Below are 16,633 nucleotides of genomic sequence, written 5' to 3' on the forward strand. Positions count from 1 at the left end.
CCATAGCATGATTTACATAAATTTCTTTGCCTGTTTGATTTGTGCCTGTGTAAACCTATCTTAAGGAAATTACATTAAAAAAAACCAGATTATCAGTGAACTCACATATGAGTTTGCTATTTTAATCGTGTCTTAAATTCTAGTATTACCATGAAACTTTCTAGTTTAATAAGCATCCTCCTAGCCTTATGCTGTCTCCCATATGTTCTGTGAGCTGGTCACTGACCCACACTCTAAAGGATTAGTCGGATGATAGTAATAAGAAAATAGGTTTTATTTTTGCTCATTATTTCTTCATAAATTTGCTTCCTTCAGCAATCCCATCACAAATTATGTGGTTGAGTTTCTCCAAGCCACTGTCACCTGGGGGAGACTGCATATCAGATCTGTGGTCTGACACAGTTGTTTGTTTATATAAACAATATATATTGTGCCTTCTAGGACATTTAGGGTAATTGCTCATAAGAAAGAACTCTAAGTTTTGGGGTCAAACAAATAAGAGACCCCTTAGATACAGGGGGAGCAGCTTCTTTAGGGGACTCTCTCTGTCTGAAGTGAACTTAGATTAATTGGTGGGGTGGCTTGGGAAGAGGATTGTGCAGACTTACTATGGGACAAGGAAGGCACAAGCTGAGATCTGTGCTTACAAGGCACAGAAGAGGTGAGGGTTCCTTCCTTCTGGCCATTCAGTAACTCTGACCCTAATTATTTTTTTACATCTTAATGATAATTGAAAACAGCAGTTATCAGCTATGCATCGGCTACCAAGAAACAAGCATGGCCTTGAATAAAAGGCATACACATTATTACTAACATGAGTTTTGTTGCTGTCATATTATTGTTGTTGTTATTGTTATATATTCTATTTGCTGTGGAGCTGCAGTGGGCAGGAGCAAGGCTTGACAAGCCAATAGTGAAATAGCTCTTCAGGGCATCAAATCTATGGTCTTGATCTTTGAAACATTTATTCTTGTGGCACATGTTACTACTACAGTAAAAATTAGTGTTGTATTGGTGTGAGCATATAAACTTTTCAGAGAAATGGAAATAAAAATGTAAAGTATTTCTATTAAAAATGTCCCCCACTGCTTTGCTCCATACCATGCACTGTGGGCATATTCCCCTGAGCCCTCACATAGGCTCTGCCGCTGGCACTGCCCACAGCCCACCTTCCCCAGCCACACTGCTCACACCTTCCTAAAACTGCCCCTGCACACAGAGACAGGGGTACAGCTTCCCTGCCCTTCACGGCATGTGCAGATGGAGGTGAGTCTCAGGGAGTGATTGGAGCAGTGTTACCTGGGACACAGACACATGGAGGGAGGGAGAGGGCCAGAAGCCATTGCTGTTCCAAGCACAGTGTGCACACACACCAGCTGCCTGGAAACCCACTGCTTTGCTGTGGGATTATGTGGTTGTTGGGTTTTTTTGTGTCCCAGTTGGGTGGTGCAGAACTGGGAGAGACCTGTGGGAGATGGACTCACAGACAGTTTGAAGAGCCTTTAGTTTTGAGAAGTGTCAAGTTGTGGTGACCTACATATCGAAGACCTGAGAAACAACTGCAGAATTTTGTCCCTTATCATGCCAGATCCTTGAGAATATCCAAGTAATACCACTTTCAAGAGAATCTTTTTCTAGTGAGTGGTGCATAGGAAGAGGCAGAGACATTGATAGGGACAAGTGAAGGTCCAGTCTCTGGACCTGGTGAAGATCATCACCCTGTGGTTCAGTCTGGACAAGGGAGCTGGTGGGAGACCAGACGTCTGGGAGAAGAGCAGAGTGTCAGGGACAGGACTGGGATATGGAGTGGGGAGGAGAGTTGCATGGAAGAAGCACAGGACTGGGAGGCAGCCCGGGGCTCCACGGGTGGGTATGGGGAAAGGACGAGGCTGACAGCAGGGTGAGAGATCTCGCATAGGTGAGAGGGACACTCACAGGGACATGTGGGAAGGGGGATGGAGCACAAAGCACAGCCGCCCTCCCATATTGGCTCCCATTCCTGCTCCTGCGCCCTTCCACGAAAGCACTGTTTCTGAACGCCGGTGTACAGGACCCCCGCAGCACTGTGCAGAGGAGAGCTCTGCAACTGCGGCACCGCCCCGCTCCAGCCGGGAACAGGTCGGGGACCAGGTTCCCGGCACGGGCAGGGGCAGGGGAGCGCGGAGGAGCCCCGATCCGCCGGTCGGTGCCGCTCCCGGTGCGCGGCCGCTCCCACCTCACCTGCGCTGCCGGGGGGACCCCAGGCGGGGCCGGGCGGGGCCGGGGGGCTCCCCCCGCCCACCCGCGGCGGGGGCGGTGAGGGGCGGGGCGGGGGGGCGGCGCGGCCCCGCCGCGCGTGGGAGCGGAGCGGCGCGGGGCGGGCGGCGGCGGCGGCGCTTTGTCCTGCCCACACACACAGGCACAGGCAGCGCAGCCGGGCGGGAGCCGGCAACATGGCCGGGCCGGCGGAGGGGCTGCCCGCCGCCGCGCTGCCCGGCTAGCGCCCGGGGCCCGGCGCTGCCACTGGGGCGGCGCCGCCGCCGGAGCCTCCCCCCGTCCCGCCGCCGCCGCCGCCGCCGCCCGCCCCCGGCCCCGGTCCGGCCCCGGCCGCCGCCGCGCCCCGCCGGGAAGATGAGGTGAGTGCGGGCGAGGATGCGCCGAGCGCGGCGGGCACGGCGCCCGCAGAGCCCCCGCGGGAGGTGGGGGGGACACGGCGGGTCCCCCGCGGTGGTGTCACGCCGTGGGGGGTGGGGATTTCCTGTGCGAGTGGAAGGCGGGGGAGAGGTTAAGCAATGCGGAGCTTCCTAGTCCTTCACCGGATGGATAGTAGGAGTGGGTGGTGACGTTTTTGGCATGTTTGACTGTCAGTGCCTAAGTCCATTTGACAGATTATCTCGCGGTTACAAAAGGCTGTGAGCGCCTGGGAAACGGAGCCGCGGTGTGCGGCCGGGATCCTGCCCGGTGCTGCCGTGCCCTGCAGACGGAGATCCTGCCCGGTGCTGCCGTGCCCTGCAGCCCGGGATCCTGCTTGTGCAGCTGGGATCCTGCCCGGTGCTACCGTGCCCTGCAGACGGGGATCCTGCCCGGTGCAGCCGGGGATTCTGCCGAGACCCTCCTTGGGCGAAGGACGCTCGGGCGGGGAGGGCCGTGTGCGGGGAAGGAAGGGAAACCAGGAGTTCACCGGAGGAGCGGAGATGGGATATTTCTCGATAGCATCCAGCATGGGTCGTGCCGGATCTCCTGGAGTCTCCCTCTCCCTCATGCAGCGGGTGCTACAACTCGTAGTTTTCCCGAGGTCGGTTTGTCGATTGTGAACAGGAAAGGCAGAAATCCCCACCAACCCACAGATTTTCTGGTGGAAGGATGGAATGGAAACGTTATTTGTTTTGGTTCATAATCCTCGAAACCTCTCGCTTTCCCCATTTATTCGAGAGATGGCTTGCTCTGACAGTATCTCAGAGCAACCCAGCCCCTGATTCATCTTTAATACTAGTGATTTTTTCCACTTAATTATTATCTTTAGCAAAGTAAAACTGCTTTGGGAAACCTTAAAAATGGAAATAACAGTTTGAAGACATATATCTTTCTGTGGTGCCTGATTCCTGAATTGCAAGGTTGGCAGTGCTCCTAGGAAGTACAGTGGGAGTCCAAAAAAATCTTCGCCTACATTTTCAGTTACATTTACTCCTGGCACTATAATGTGTCGAAGGCTTGGAGCTGCATCAGTTTATTTAGCCATTTACATTGGCATTAGTTTTCTTAATTTGCTTAAAATTGCATCTTGGGGAGCACTAAAAGCACACAAGGCTGCTGTGTCATCTCTGGTGGAATGGACCCCTCCTATCTCCATACAAAAGGTGTGTCTGTATCAGTCTTACCTGGTCTGATTGCAGTGCTGTTCAGAGACCCCCAGGGATAAGTCATCAAACACAACAGATGGCAGTGAAGTTTTCCCTTGCTCCCTCCTGTTCAGTTAGTAGCCCAGCTGGGAGAGCTCTTCCCCCATGAAGGATTGAGAGAGCTCTTTCCCATGAGGAAGGAAAGCTGACTGATTAGCACATCTTTCACCCTGAGGAGGCACCATGGGCAGGTTTGAAGGCTGCAGCAATTTTGAGTTTCTCCCGTTGAAGGTATCCTGCTCCATGTGAACTTCCCTAGCTGGTGGTTGTGCTTTTTGTTGGAAGATAATGATGATGATGATGATGGTAGCAATAGAGACCAAATAAGATAGTCGGGGAATTTAGGGTATCATAATGTACCCAAAGTAATCCCCACCGTGAGACCTAGGATGCTTTCAGAGGAGGTGAGCCACAGGGCATTTTGGAAAGAAAAAGCAGCTTAACTCCAGGAGAGGCTTCAGGACTTCCCCATATCCTCACTTCTGACAATGATGGAGGAGGTGCTTCTCTAGGTTGGACACCTAACACCAGGCTGCCTCTGGTCTAGTGGGGTAGCCAGAACCCAGAGCTGGTCTGTGTGTGCTGCTGGGCGTGTCCTTGTGCAGCAGCCCTTTCCTGCTTTCCCCATGTGACACTTGGCATCTGCAGGTGTATCACACCTAAAGTAGTCTTTTCTTATTAATACCACCTCTATACTTTTATGTACATGATTATTTTGGGTTTTTTTAAATGGATTCCTGTTTTTAAAGGCTTCCATTATTGATTTTTTTTCCCTTGCATATACAGACATTTCTGAATGGGTTGTACTTGTCAGTAAATATATGGCTGTAAATCACCTAAAACCTTTTCCAGTAACAATTCTTGTTTAATAAATATAGGCTGTATAATTCCAAAAGATCCTGGTGGGCTATACAATCATTTAATAAAAACCTCCTTGAAACATTTGCTTAGCCATGTGTGTTTTATTTATATCGCTTTTCGTGGTGAATAGATTACAGCGCTGTTCTTTGCATTATTGCATTTATGTGATGGTTTCCATTTTTTGATAATTCTTTATGTCTTCACTTCAAAGGTATGAAGTGTGTGCATAGTGGCTGTACCATACATCTTAGTAATAAACCAGATTACAATAGATGTTCTGTCTCAAAAGTGGATTAGGATCCCTGGGTGGAAAATGTCAAAATGCAGAGGTATTGTTACTTTTTAGTACATAAAAATACTGCTTTAGTACAAAAAATGTAGAGGTTATTTGGCAGCAGATATTAATTTATTATTGGAAGTAACAGAATTAGCTTGTATTTGGGAAAATGTCTATGAATATTACTGTAGACGAAAGTAAAATTTTTACATTCTGTCAACAGAAGTGTAACCTCTCATTTCTTAGTCATACCTGTAGTTTATAAGGCATTTCTGTTTCAGTGATCTCTGTTCTTAAAAATAAAAAAACAGATATAGCATTTTGGGTGTATCCTTGAAAAAATCCATCTCTCTCTTTTCCATGGCTGTGGTGAGTGGACAGTGGCTCTCTGTGCTGCAGTCCCAAGGCAGTGATGGGGGGAAGCCTCCCACTTCAAGCACTTCATTTTTTCTAAACAGAACATACAGTCAATATCCAGAGATGGAACCAGCCTCTAAACAGGATTATTCAGTTTAAAACTATACCTCCTTACTCTTTTGTGGTAACATGTGCTTTAAGCCAGGCTAAAGTAATGAGTTCAGTATAGAAGTTATGGGGGAAAGTGGTGTCACTGAGCACCTTAACGTTTGGCTAAAGTCAGCCTTTTTGTTCTGACATTTCTGTATAGCTACCAACTGGAAAACTGAAAAAGCTGTTGTGTTTAGCTCTAATTTAAAGGCATGGAGACACACTGAGAAAAAGAGGACTGAGTATTCATAGTACAAACCTATTTTAGTAACGAGAAGGTGTATATGCTTCTTAACCCTTTTGTTTTCAGACATAAGCAAAGTCCTTACATTTTTAGTCAATGTATCGAGCATTTCAGTATCCTGCACATTTTCCATTTATTAAGCAGTTCATGAGATAACTCAAGAGTCTTGCCAATGCTTTGAGTTTGAGTGGAGGGTAACTGGAGCTGTATGTATGCAGTGTTATTTTCTAACTCTTCTTTTTCTTGACTGTTTCTTTCTGTTTGCATCTCTAAAAAACTAGAGAGTACATGTCAGTTTTGTTTATACTGTCATCAAAGTTGGGGTTACCAACCCAACTCGACTAATGGCCCATGTAGCCCAGTGTACTGTTGGTGGTAGAAAAGCAGGAGCATCCCCTGGGATGGTTAATAAAATCAAGTTGTCTATATAATATCATTTAACCTTGTCACTTAGTGACTTTGAGCTGGAGCAATATGCTTGTAACTTACCTAATTTTTGTTTCATTTGAAAACTCTGTCCTGCCGTGTTCTGACTCCTGCCTTGGCATTGTGGTGTGCATGCTTGTGGATTCCTGGGGTCAGCTGGGAGTTATCAAACCACCTACTGCAGAACAAATTTAGTTTTTCAGCCTTTCAAACTGAATCTGTGCTACACAGTTCTGCCAACGTCACTCGATAGGAAAACACCCAGCCCTTTGGCTGTCATGGTTTTGTCAGCAAAATCCCAAGTGTGGATACTCTGCTGCTGACAGAAAATGACTTTTGTTAGCTCAGCCTTGATCTTTAGAGGGCTAGTTTAGCTCTAGCTGCAGATAAACCCCTTGTCAGCAGATTTTGGACCTCTGCTGAAGGTTGCTGAAGGCAGTGTCCATGTAAAGGCAGCAGCAGTGGCTCATTGAGAACCAGGCGATGCTGGGTTTCCATCAGCAAACCCTTACTGTCAGGTCGTGGAACAGGCAGGTCAGTTGTGCCTCTTTCATACTAACTGTTATTCTGTATACTTAAAAATAAACATATTTCCCCCTCTCTAAAATAAAGCATAGACCCTGGACATCTTTTTGTGCATTCCCTCATTTTTTGAGGTGTTTTCTCTTGTATTTTTTTAGTGGTATAACTGAGGCTGAAGGTAATCTTTCAGATGTGTGCAGGTCTGTTTAACTCAATCGTGTGGTTTTGTGTGCTCTATCACTTCTGTCCTTTCCTGCATCACTCAGATTGTGTTAAACAACAGACACTCTAATGCAGAACAGCTCCATTAGAAGTGTGTCACGATTAAAGGTGTCTGCTTAGTCTGTCTTTGTACTTGGCTGGGTACTTCCTTTGGGAAGTACAGTACTTCTCTCTTTTGAAGTATTTTACTTTAAATATTTGTATTTCTTGTAAGAAATCATCAAAATCTTTCCAAAGTGCAAACACTGTTCAGTCTCAAAAAATTTCCTATATCCTGCAAGTTAGCAGTTTTGTGATTTCTTTCTTCTTTCTTGCTCTGTCATAGTTTTGCTCAGTTCTGAACACTGTGTAAGGAGCAGTATGGAACCTCTTTGGAAAATATTTCTAAAACTGCTGCCATAATGAATTGAATTCTACCCAGTTTTTGGTCCTAATAATTACGGAATTGAAACAAAATAAGTTAAATGAACTACAGATTTTCTTTATCTGAGAAGGTCATTATACATCAGGGTTCTTTGCTGAATCGGAATCTTAGTATCATCTCATCTTCTCTCTATTTGAATTTAAACAAATACTCACTGAGGTTTTTGTACTGTCCTTCATTGCAGTAGATAAACAGTAAAAGCTGTTCCAATCTACATTGGTATTGCTCCCACATATTTTCAGTTTTCTTCATAGCCACTGCAGAACACTAGAGATCCACAGTGCTTCCCCTCCTTTTTCTCAGCCTTGTGCCTGGGCTCAGTTTCTCAGGCGCAGGGAGGAGAGGTGGAGTAACTGTGCCACTGTTCCTTCACCTTACCCTGTTGTTCGCCCTCAGGCAGATTTCATCCTCAGTCACCTACCCCAGACTTCCATTTCATCTGCTTTTTGATCTAATGTGCCATAATGAGGGGAAGCGACTGAGAACTGCCCTGCTGCAGCTCAGAGCTCCCACCAAGGCACATTTGATGGGCACACCAGTAAAGCCCTTGTCCCTGTAGCAGTATGGCTCTGATGCAGCCCAGGGAGAAGACACCAGACCTCCAGACAGGCTGCCAGGTGTAAGTCAGGGCAGGACAAAGCCTTGCTTGGGTTGATCTGCCTTGTTCCTGGCTAATTAGCCCAGGGGGAGCTTTGCACTGTAAGGGCAGGCTGTTTCCCAGAACTGGGCTGGTGGAGACATTTCTACCCTGAGCTGTAGGAACCTCATGGTTCAACCAGCAGGTTCTCATGGAGACGGCTCTGGACTCATGTGTGTGCGTGCACATCACCCAGTAACACTCAAAGTGCGTTTCAGTCTGGGTTGTGACCTTGTGAAACTGAAAACAGTTTAAATATATATTTATTTTTTTCATTGCTGGGGTATTTAGCACTGCAGAATGTTCCTTCCTGTGAGACTTTGCATTTTTGTGTTGAGCAAACGCTTGGAATAGTACTGACAGTCTTTCCAAAACTATTCATCATTTGAGAGTTATAGAAGCATTAAGGGTATCTATTTTTATTACTCAGAGGAGACAGACTGGGCAAGTCCTTACCAAAAATTTGATCTTGGAAACCTCCTTGACGTTTCCGACTATCTAAAGTGCCATTCTGTAACATCTCAACAACCACTGAAGCATTACATTTCCCTGGATACTTAACAGTCCTGAAGTCACAGAGACATGTGGGGGCCAGAAACTTTTGATTTTCCTTCTTGATGTAGGCATTCAAGCCTTACATTTGTTTCAAGATCAGTGCTAGTTTATATATTTCTTTTAAGTTCCCATTCCTGTTCCTCTCAGCTGTGCCAACTGAGACACTTGTGGTTTGGTAGGGTGAACTGGATCATGAAGTCTTTACATAAAAAGACAGAAGAAAAGAAAATTCACGCTTTCCATGTGCAAAGGGTGTATATATATGGTAGGAGCAAGCAGGAGGCTGAAAGGTTTAGGCAGTCCTCCCTAACACCACTAGAAATGCTCATGAAACAGTTTCTTCAGGGAATGCTATTGCTACAAATTCAAATTTGTCTTTTACTGAGATAGTGCTCCTGCTCTTCCTCTTATGCACTGCAGACCCTCCAACTCAGGCTCTCAAGTGCTTTGAGCTACAAACTGTGTAGCCTAGCTGGTAGTGTGGATGAGCATTTTCTAACTACTAGCCACATTCCCTGTCCAAAAAAGGTATTTTTTACCTGAGTTCATGGTGGAGGTGTTTTTTCCCCCTGGGTTATGTATACTGTTTACCAGGAATTAAACACCTTTCTTCAAATCAATAAACCTCTTTCCCTGACTGAATTTCCTGCAGGCTTTCATGTGATCACCCTCATAGTCAGCACTGGGGCTGGTCCTGTTATGCAGAATCACAGAATGGTTTGGGTTGGAAGGGTCTTTTAAAGATCATCTGATCCAACCTCCCTGCCATGGACAGGGACACCTTCCACTAGATCAGATTTCTTAAAGCCCCATCCAGGGATGGGGCACCTACTCTCTGGGCAACCTGTTCCATCTCATAAAGAATTTGTTCCATATCTAATGTAAACCTGCCCTCTTTCAGTTTGCCCCTTGTCCTTGTCACCACAGATCCTGGTAAAAGTCTCCTTCTTTCTTATAAGCCCCCTTTAAGTACTGAAAAGGGCATTAAGGTCTCCCTGGAGCCTTTTATTCTCCAGGCAACTCCCTTAGCCTTTCTTCACAGGAGAGGTGCTCCATCCTCCTGTTCATCTTTGTGACCCTTCTCTGGACCCACTCCAAGAGGTCCATGTCTTTCCTGTGCTGGGAACCCCAGAGCTGGATGCAGCACTCTGGGTGGGGTCTCACCAGAGTGAAGTAGAGGGGCAGAATCACTTCCCTTGACCTGCTGGCCAACCCTCTCTGATGCAGCCCAGGATCCGATTGGCTTTGTGGGCTCTGAGTACGCAGTGCCAGGTCATGTCCATGTCATGTCATGTGCTGGTTTGTTCTGTGGAAGCCCTTCCCCACTGAGTGCAGATCTCATTTAGGTGAGCAGTTCATTTCCCAGGCAGTAGGTGTCATTCCTGCAGCTTGAGATCTCACAGTTTTATTTCTCTCTTTCTTCAGCTTCACATAGGTGCCAGGATGGATAGACATGTTTTTCTATGAGAAAAAAGTAAAAAAAACAAACATAAAAGCAAGCTGTGTAGTACTGTGACTTGTAGCATGCCACAGGTGCAGGCACAGGTAGATGCTCCAGCAGTTTGTGTCTGTTTCTGCAGCAAGGCCCAGTCCTTGTCGCTGGGGTGAGCTCCATAGTGCAGGCATGCTCTGCTTCCTCAGCTGGTCTGTGGCTGCTAAATCTCTTAACCTTTTTGGCTTCGTTGCTTTATCTGCTGGAGAATGACAATATTTACCTGAGAGGGAATTAAGATGACTAAGTAGCTGGGTCTCAGTCTAGCAGAGGATTTAAGGCTTAAGTTGGGTCCTGTTAAAGGCCTTGCTTTGCTAGATTGGAGTCTCCTGTTCAAATAGCATTTCTGAGGATAACAAGCGTATTTATAATAAATGCTAAGCATTACAGCAAAGTTCCTTGTGTATTGCCATCCATTCGTTCCTTCCTCCAATTTCTTCTTTTCCTATTCCTATAATTTGCTGCTTCTTAGTCAGGATGTGTGTTGCTTCCTTCCTGTGCTTCCCTCCTTTATCCCCTGTCAGTAAGCCACTCCCTCAGTAACGAGGAGATCTAGAAAACACAGTGAAATGGCATCAGCAAGAAGCAGGGCCGTGCCCACCATAATCCCTTTAATTGTATGCTGTATCCTTTTTTCTTCCATAGCTGTACACAGCTCAGGGGGTTGGCTGCAGCGATGTTCTGTGGGTGTGTATTCACCTGCAACAGGAACAGCTGAACACACCCAGGACTGTTGAATGCTCATGGTGAAAGGGAGAGCTTAAAAGTGTACATTCAAGTGTAAAAGCTGTAATGGGAAATGTCTGTTACATGTGTGCTGGATGAGTCGGAATATGTCTTCAGCACTGAAAAGACCAGCACTACTCAATTCATGGTTTGTGGCCCAGAGGACATCAAAAGAGAGATCAAAAAATGCCTACAAAAAATTTAAAAATCAGAAACGAGGCAGTTAAAATCATCCCCATATGCACATATTTTCATGCAGTTTGTATGTGTGTAACCCATTCCTATTAGCCCTTTGCTGTTATTGCCCAGTTAAAATATTTTTGATACTAAAGTAATTATTTTTTTAGCTGGCTCTGTTTTGTCTGTCACTCTAGTTCCCACCTGCCAAACAGTAGCGGGATTTGAGATAATCTGTGAATTCCTTTTTGAAAAGGATTTGTGATTTAAAATGAGAGAAATACTGGACGAGCATATTTTGACAGAATGAGGTAACTTTAATATTATGGCTTTGTCATGAATTAGTGTTGAGTGCTTCAACACATTAGCATGCTAATCTTTCTTTTAAATAACTACATACATCACCTAGGTGAGTCTAAGTCAATTTTTGATCCCACAGCTGTTATGTTGAGAAGTAAGGGTTGAATCATCAAAATTAAGAGCCTTCTCAGGCAGTTAATTTCTTTGACTAGCCAGGTAAGTGGAAGAGGGAAAACATGGATTTATATATTCATTTCACTTGTATCCTTAATAAAATATCCTATATCTCTCCCTGCTTGTGGTTTCACCTGTCTGGTAGTAAGAACCATCTGTGAGTAGGTGGAACGAGGAGTTACATCTTTTCATCACACTTTGGCACGTGCAGTGTTGTCCATTAGAGGAACTACCTGAAGTGCTGCTTTGTCAGCTGCCACCAAAGTGATCTGTAACTCAAAATACTGTCTTAGGACTCCACTGGTGACCCAGCATTGTGATGGATCCTCCTGGAGCCTGACCTGCTACCGCTTGGCTTTGTATTTATTTGTTTTAATTGGAGCTGAACTGTCAAACACTAGTTCAGAGCATGTGGAATCACACACAGCTGCCACCAGGACTGCCATGGTGAGGGGTGATGCCCACGGATGTCTAGTTCATCACACCCCCAGGAGCAGTCCAGAGGCACTCGCCTCTATCTGCATGGCAGCCTGGAGGCAGCCTTGGGGATTTCAGCTGGCCGCGTCTAATGCTGGAGGCATGAAGAAAGCCAGCTGATGCTACGGCATTAAGGTCCTAATCTTGAAAAGACTTGAGCACATTCTTGACCTTATTAATGGGTCCTTGATGTTTGTGAACCTAATGGCCATTGTAATAAGACCACTGACCGTAATAAATTTAAGTATATGTACAAGTATTGATGGGATTGGGGTCTGATGGAACAGTGAAGGCTTGCTTCTTCATTTGAGGGCAGAACTCAGCACGGGAAATTTGTAGCTTTTAGGAAGGGAGACAAAAGCTGCCCTATTCCTGTCCTCTGTATGGAAGTCCTCACTTTTAGCATACACAAATAGGAACATAACTATCTCTCATTTAAAGTACTCCCCAGCACCCAATAAACAGTTATTAACTGAAGACCTGACAGTGAGTTAAAAAGAACCCCAGTCCTTGGGGTAGCAGAGGAGGCAGGTGAATGGTACAAGGAGCTGGTTTGCTGGGAAACAGTGTGGAGGGCTGGAGCTGGTGGAGCTGTCCTGGTGAGGCAGGTGAGGTGGGTCCTTCCTTTTTGGGGGTTCACAAGCAAAAATGGAAGTAAAAAGTGAACAGAAAAGATGGTCAGAGTGTTTAGTGTAACTTGGGACTGAGTGTGTGTGTGTGTGTGTGTGTAGAGAGGGGTCCCCCAGAGCTTGTTGTATTGATCCCAGGGAACACCCCCTCATTTTATAGTCCTCAGGATGTTGCCCAGGGAGGAGCTGCAAGGGCCTGCTTGTCTCTTCTGTCCTGGCTTGCTAAGCAAAAATAGTGCCAGAACTGCATGACTGCAACCCTTTGCAGGATCTCAGAAAAACCTGAGCCAGCATACTGTTTAAAAATTTCATGGTATTAAATATGAGAATGTTACAGAAATAGCAGAGAGGACACTGGGCTAGGCAGCAAGCTAGGGAATATGGGAACAAGTTTGTAAGAGCAATAATGCACACAGGGACATTTCTCAAGCTATGAAGCATGTTCAGAGGTGTGCGGGGCAAATACCTCTCATCGTGCATTTAGCTTTTACCACTGTCCTGAGTAGGTACAGGTCTGGTTTAATCAGTTCTCCCAGTTTCCAGCTGATTCAGTCTCCTGAACCAATTCACCATGGAGCTGTGTAAATGTCTGTCAGCACCACACCAGTGGGACTGGGAGAGAGGGCTGTGGTGCGGCCACGGTGCACCAGGGCAACCCAAGTGGAAATGATGCTTTGTGTCTGATCCTCCTCTCAGTGGTGACTTCATGCTTCCAGGAGCTCAGATTTAGATCACTGCATGGTCTGATTAACCCAGTGGTTTGCTGAGGATTTCCATGCTAAATTGCTGAAACTGTAGTCCTTCTTCCTTACGCAGGAATGCTTTCTGTGACCTCTTATTTTTGACACTGGTCTCCAGACTCTGATCTCATTGTCACTTTGGTCAAAGTCTGTCACTGCAGCCTTAGTTGCACCGTGATACCAGCTGTCATCTGTTGTTGCCATCAGGGTCTCTTCATCATCCTTTTGCTTCAGAGGTTTGGACACCTTTTGTGACCTTTAAAAGATGATAATCCTGAGTGGACACAGCAAAACAAACAACACAGCTAAAGGCTCCCTGAACAAACATTTTTAGAGGTATGCCTGGGTATTAGAGGCTGTGGTTAAGCCTGACCTTGCTAGAGCCCTCAGCTTCTATTTGAATGCAGTGGGATTATAATCTAATATCAGTTTCCATTTCTGATTCCCCAACACCCAGTCAGTATGATAGGCCTGAACTGCAGTTCAGCTTCACAGATGGTACCTGCATCACAGAAAATATTAGATGACTAGTGCCCTAAATACGACAGAGTGCATTTGTCTACACATCTGTGTATACAGAAAAATCTCTTTAATGGTAAAAAGCGTAGTCACGTAAGAGGAATGTGAAGGGAGTTCGCTAGAAGACTCGGTGGTGACTTTTTAAGTGTTGGAGCAGGATAAGCAACCTTAGAAGATCTTAAGACTGTGAATAAACATGGCAAGTGAATTTAGCACATCTACCTAAAGAAGCAGGCTTTTATGATATTTTGTTGTTTTATTACAAACAAGAACTTTGATAACTGCTGTGTTTTCCCAGTAGTACCAAACATGTCAAATATTTTAGTGACCTGATATTTAAAAAATAACCACATCAAATGCCTCAGCTTCCGTCAGGATTGTCTCATTTTCCTTCAGGACATGCATTTCTCATGGCCCATCAACATCTGTTCAGCTATTGCAAATGCAGGAGGATGAAGAGTTGCAGGGTCTGATTTTCTCTGCAGCCTCTGGGCACCAGAGGAACTTTAGAAAAGATAGAGACAGGGGAGAGCCTTCATGGAGAGTGCCCATGGAGCATCCCTGCCAGTGTGTCCTCAGTGGGATACACAGCTTCAAGTACCTCTTTCATGGGGAATGAATTCATTGAAAGCTCAAAACTGTTGATTTGGGGGGGATTTTTCCAGCATCTCCTCTGTTTTTTTTGCTGTCTCTCTCTATTCTAAAGCTGTCTTAACAAGAATGTGAATGAAAATTAATCCAAATCACCTAAAATATGAATGTAAAGTAAATTAGGTAAACTAAATTAAACCATTGTATATATTCTCTGATTCAGCATTCAAGTGACCTTAATTTGATTAAGCTTAATTCACATCAAAGTAAATTATACTAAATATGAAATAGGGTTGATTTAATTAATAATGAGTGTGTCTGCAGGGATCTAATGTGGTTTGATTCATTACGGAAATGTTAATTCAGATTACTTTTCTAAAGTTTTCTCATGTAGATAAACCTTACAGGACAGTTTATTAGTTATGCCTAAACTGGTGTAATTGTGTGTTTATTCCCCCTTGGCTCTAGAAGGACCTTCCCACCACTCTCCTCATATGGGACTTCATGAGCATTTTGTTGTGCGATGTTTTGTTAATTTGTTTATCCAGGCAAAGAAAATTCATCAGTTGGTTTAGTCACCTTTTCGCTTGATTTGTTTCTGCATGATGCTCTGAAGGGTAAAGACAGAAGTGTGAATGTGTGATCAAGGTGAAGAGGGTGGGGACTCGTTTCACCCCAGGTCAACCCCGTTGTGCAGGAGACACTCTGCTTCCATCAGTACTGGAACCCCACTCTATTGGGTTACACAGCACATGGACAGAAGACACGAGCTTTGCTGAAATTGTTTAAAGTCACATACCACCAAATTTCATTTTCTTGATCTTTAGGTACAACTGTGATGTATTGCTTGGCTTTGGCATGTACTGTTTTCCTTTGGTTTTTCCTCTCCTTGTGCCTGTGTAGTACTACAGCTTGTACTTTTTGAACAGCATCACCTGAGTAGCTTGTGCTCTCAATATACACAAGCTCTACTGACCCACTTTCTGATTGCTTTTCTTCCTTTTCTGTCCATGGCTTTGAAGTTCTGTGAGTTTATTTTTTTACCGTATGATTATTGCAGGAATGGACACACCATAATTGCAAAGGTGGGAAGCTGGAGTGACTGAGACCTGTAAGTCTTTGTATAGAGTGTTTCATAAGGGTTGACTTTGTTTTCAAAGGATTGTGCAAAAATATTCTGTTTTCTTAGTGCTGTGCTTCAAGTGTAAAACTTGAACTAAAGCACCTGATCATCTTCAACAATTTGCCAAGCTGAAACTACCAGAGAGCCTTCAGGAGAAGAGCAGATAATAAATATGAACTAGATAGAGCTAAGATGGTCTAATTCTATAGCTTGGGGGTCTTTTTTCTCTTTCTTTTTCTTTCTTTCTTTCATTCTTTTTCTTTCTTTCTTTCTTTCTTTCTTTCTTTCTTTTTCTCTTTCTTTCTTTCTTTCTTTTTCTCTTTCTTTCTTTCAATATAAGTAAATTAATATTTGAACAATAGGGAAATTACCCAAAACATGTCCTAAATTTCAACACAAACCCTAACTTTGATGCAAAAGTTTCTGAACTTTGGAAGGCAGGATGAAATATAATACTGTGCTTCAAAATTTGTTGGAGATCTATCCCCAGAGTACTAGGAAATGCTGGCTGTGCCTGTTAGCATCTTCACGCATTGTAGGTTCAGTTTGAACAAAGAATCACTCCAAAATAGTGGCCAGAGCTGTGCTTTCAGCCTCTAGAAGCTTCCAGTGGTTCATTCTGTCTAGAAGCCAGGCTTTGAAACCACGGAGCTGTGCCCATCTCATCCTGTTTTAATATCAGTGCACCCAGACACATAAACAATGTGCTTCTTCATGAGGCAATGAAAATCAATGAGGCTTTGAAGAGACATGCTCTTTAAAGTCATGACCTTATTTGGGAAGTTGCAAGAAGCTTGGCTGTCACAAGAGAATATTTTGGCTCTGTGACAGTTTCCTTTATACGGTTCTTCAGAGAGGAATCTCCTGGGTTCGTGCAGTGATAACTTGTGAGTGTTGTGTGTCTTTTTTCCCCTCCCTAGGAATATCCTTGTGAGTTCCTTCCAAACTTAGAATATTCTGTGATTTGCTGGAGGAAAACCTGATATGTTGGTCAAAAGAGGCCAAAGACCTCTTTGGACTTCTTTCTTGTCCAAAGTATGTAGAGAAAAAGGAGTTTTTCAAAGGTAAAATGAAAAATTCCTTGTATTTCAGTATTCCTGAGCAAATTCACATGTTTTTGTCATAATTACTT

The 16,633-nt window shown here is 44.7% G+C and overlaps 1 protein-coding gene across 1 annotated transcript in view; it reads left to right on the forward strand.

Annotated features, from left to right (window-relative positions):
- Nucleotides 1-2,405: 2,405 nt before the first annotated feature.
- Nucleotides 2,406-16,633, forward strand: part of EVL (Enah/Vasp-like) — a 152,674-nt gene continuing 138,446 nt past the window's right edge. Inside the window, exon 1 of the mRNA XM_064659150.1 lies at nt 2,406-2,615. Coding sequence (XP_064515220.1) covers nt 2,611-2,615 — 5 coding nt within the window. The 5' untranslated portion in view covers nt 2,406-2,610. The remainder of the gene's footprint in view (nt 2,616-16,633) is intronic.

This window comes from Pseudopipra pipra, chromosome 6 (genome assembly GCF_036250125.1).
Source record: "Pseudopipra pipra isolate bDixPip1 chromosome 6, bDixPip1.hap1, whole genome shotgun sequence".
NCBI classification, from domain to species: Eukaryota; Metazoa; Chordata; class Aves; order Passeriformes; family Pipridae; genus Pseudopipra; species Pseudopipra pipra.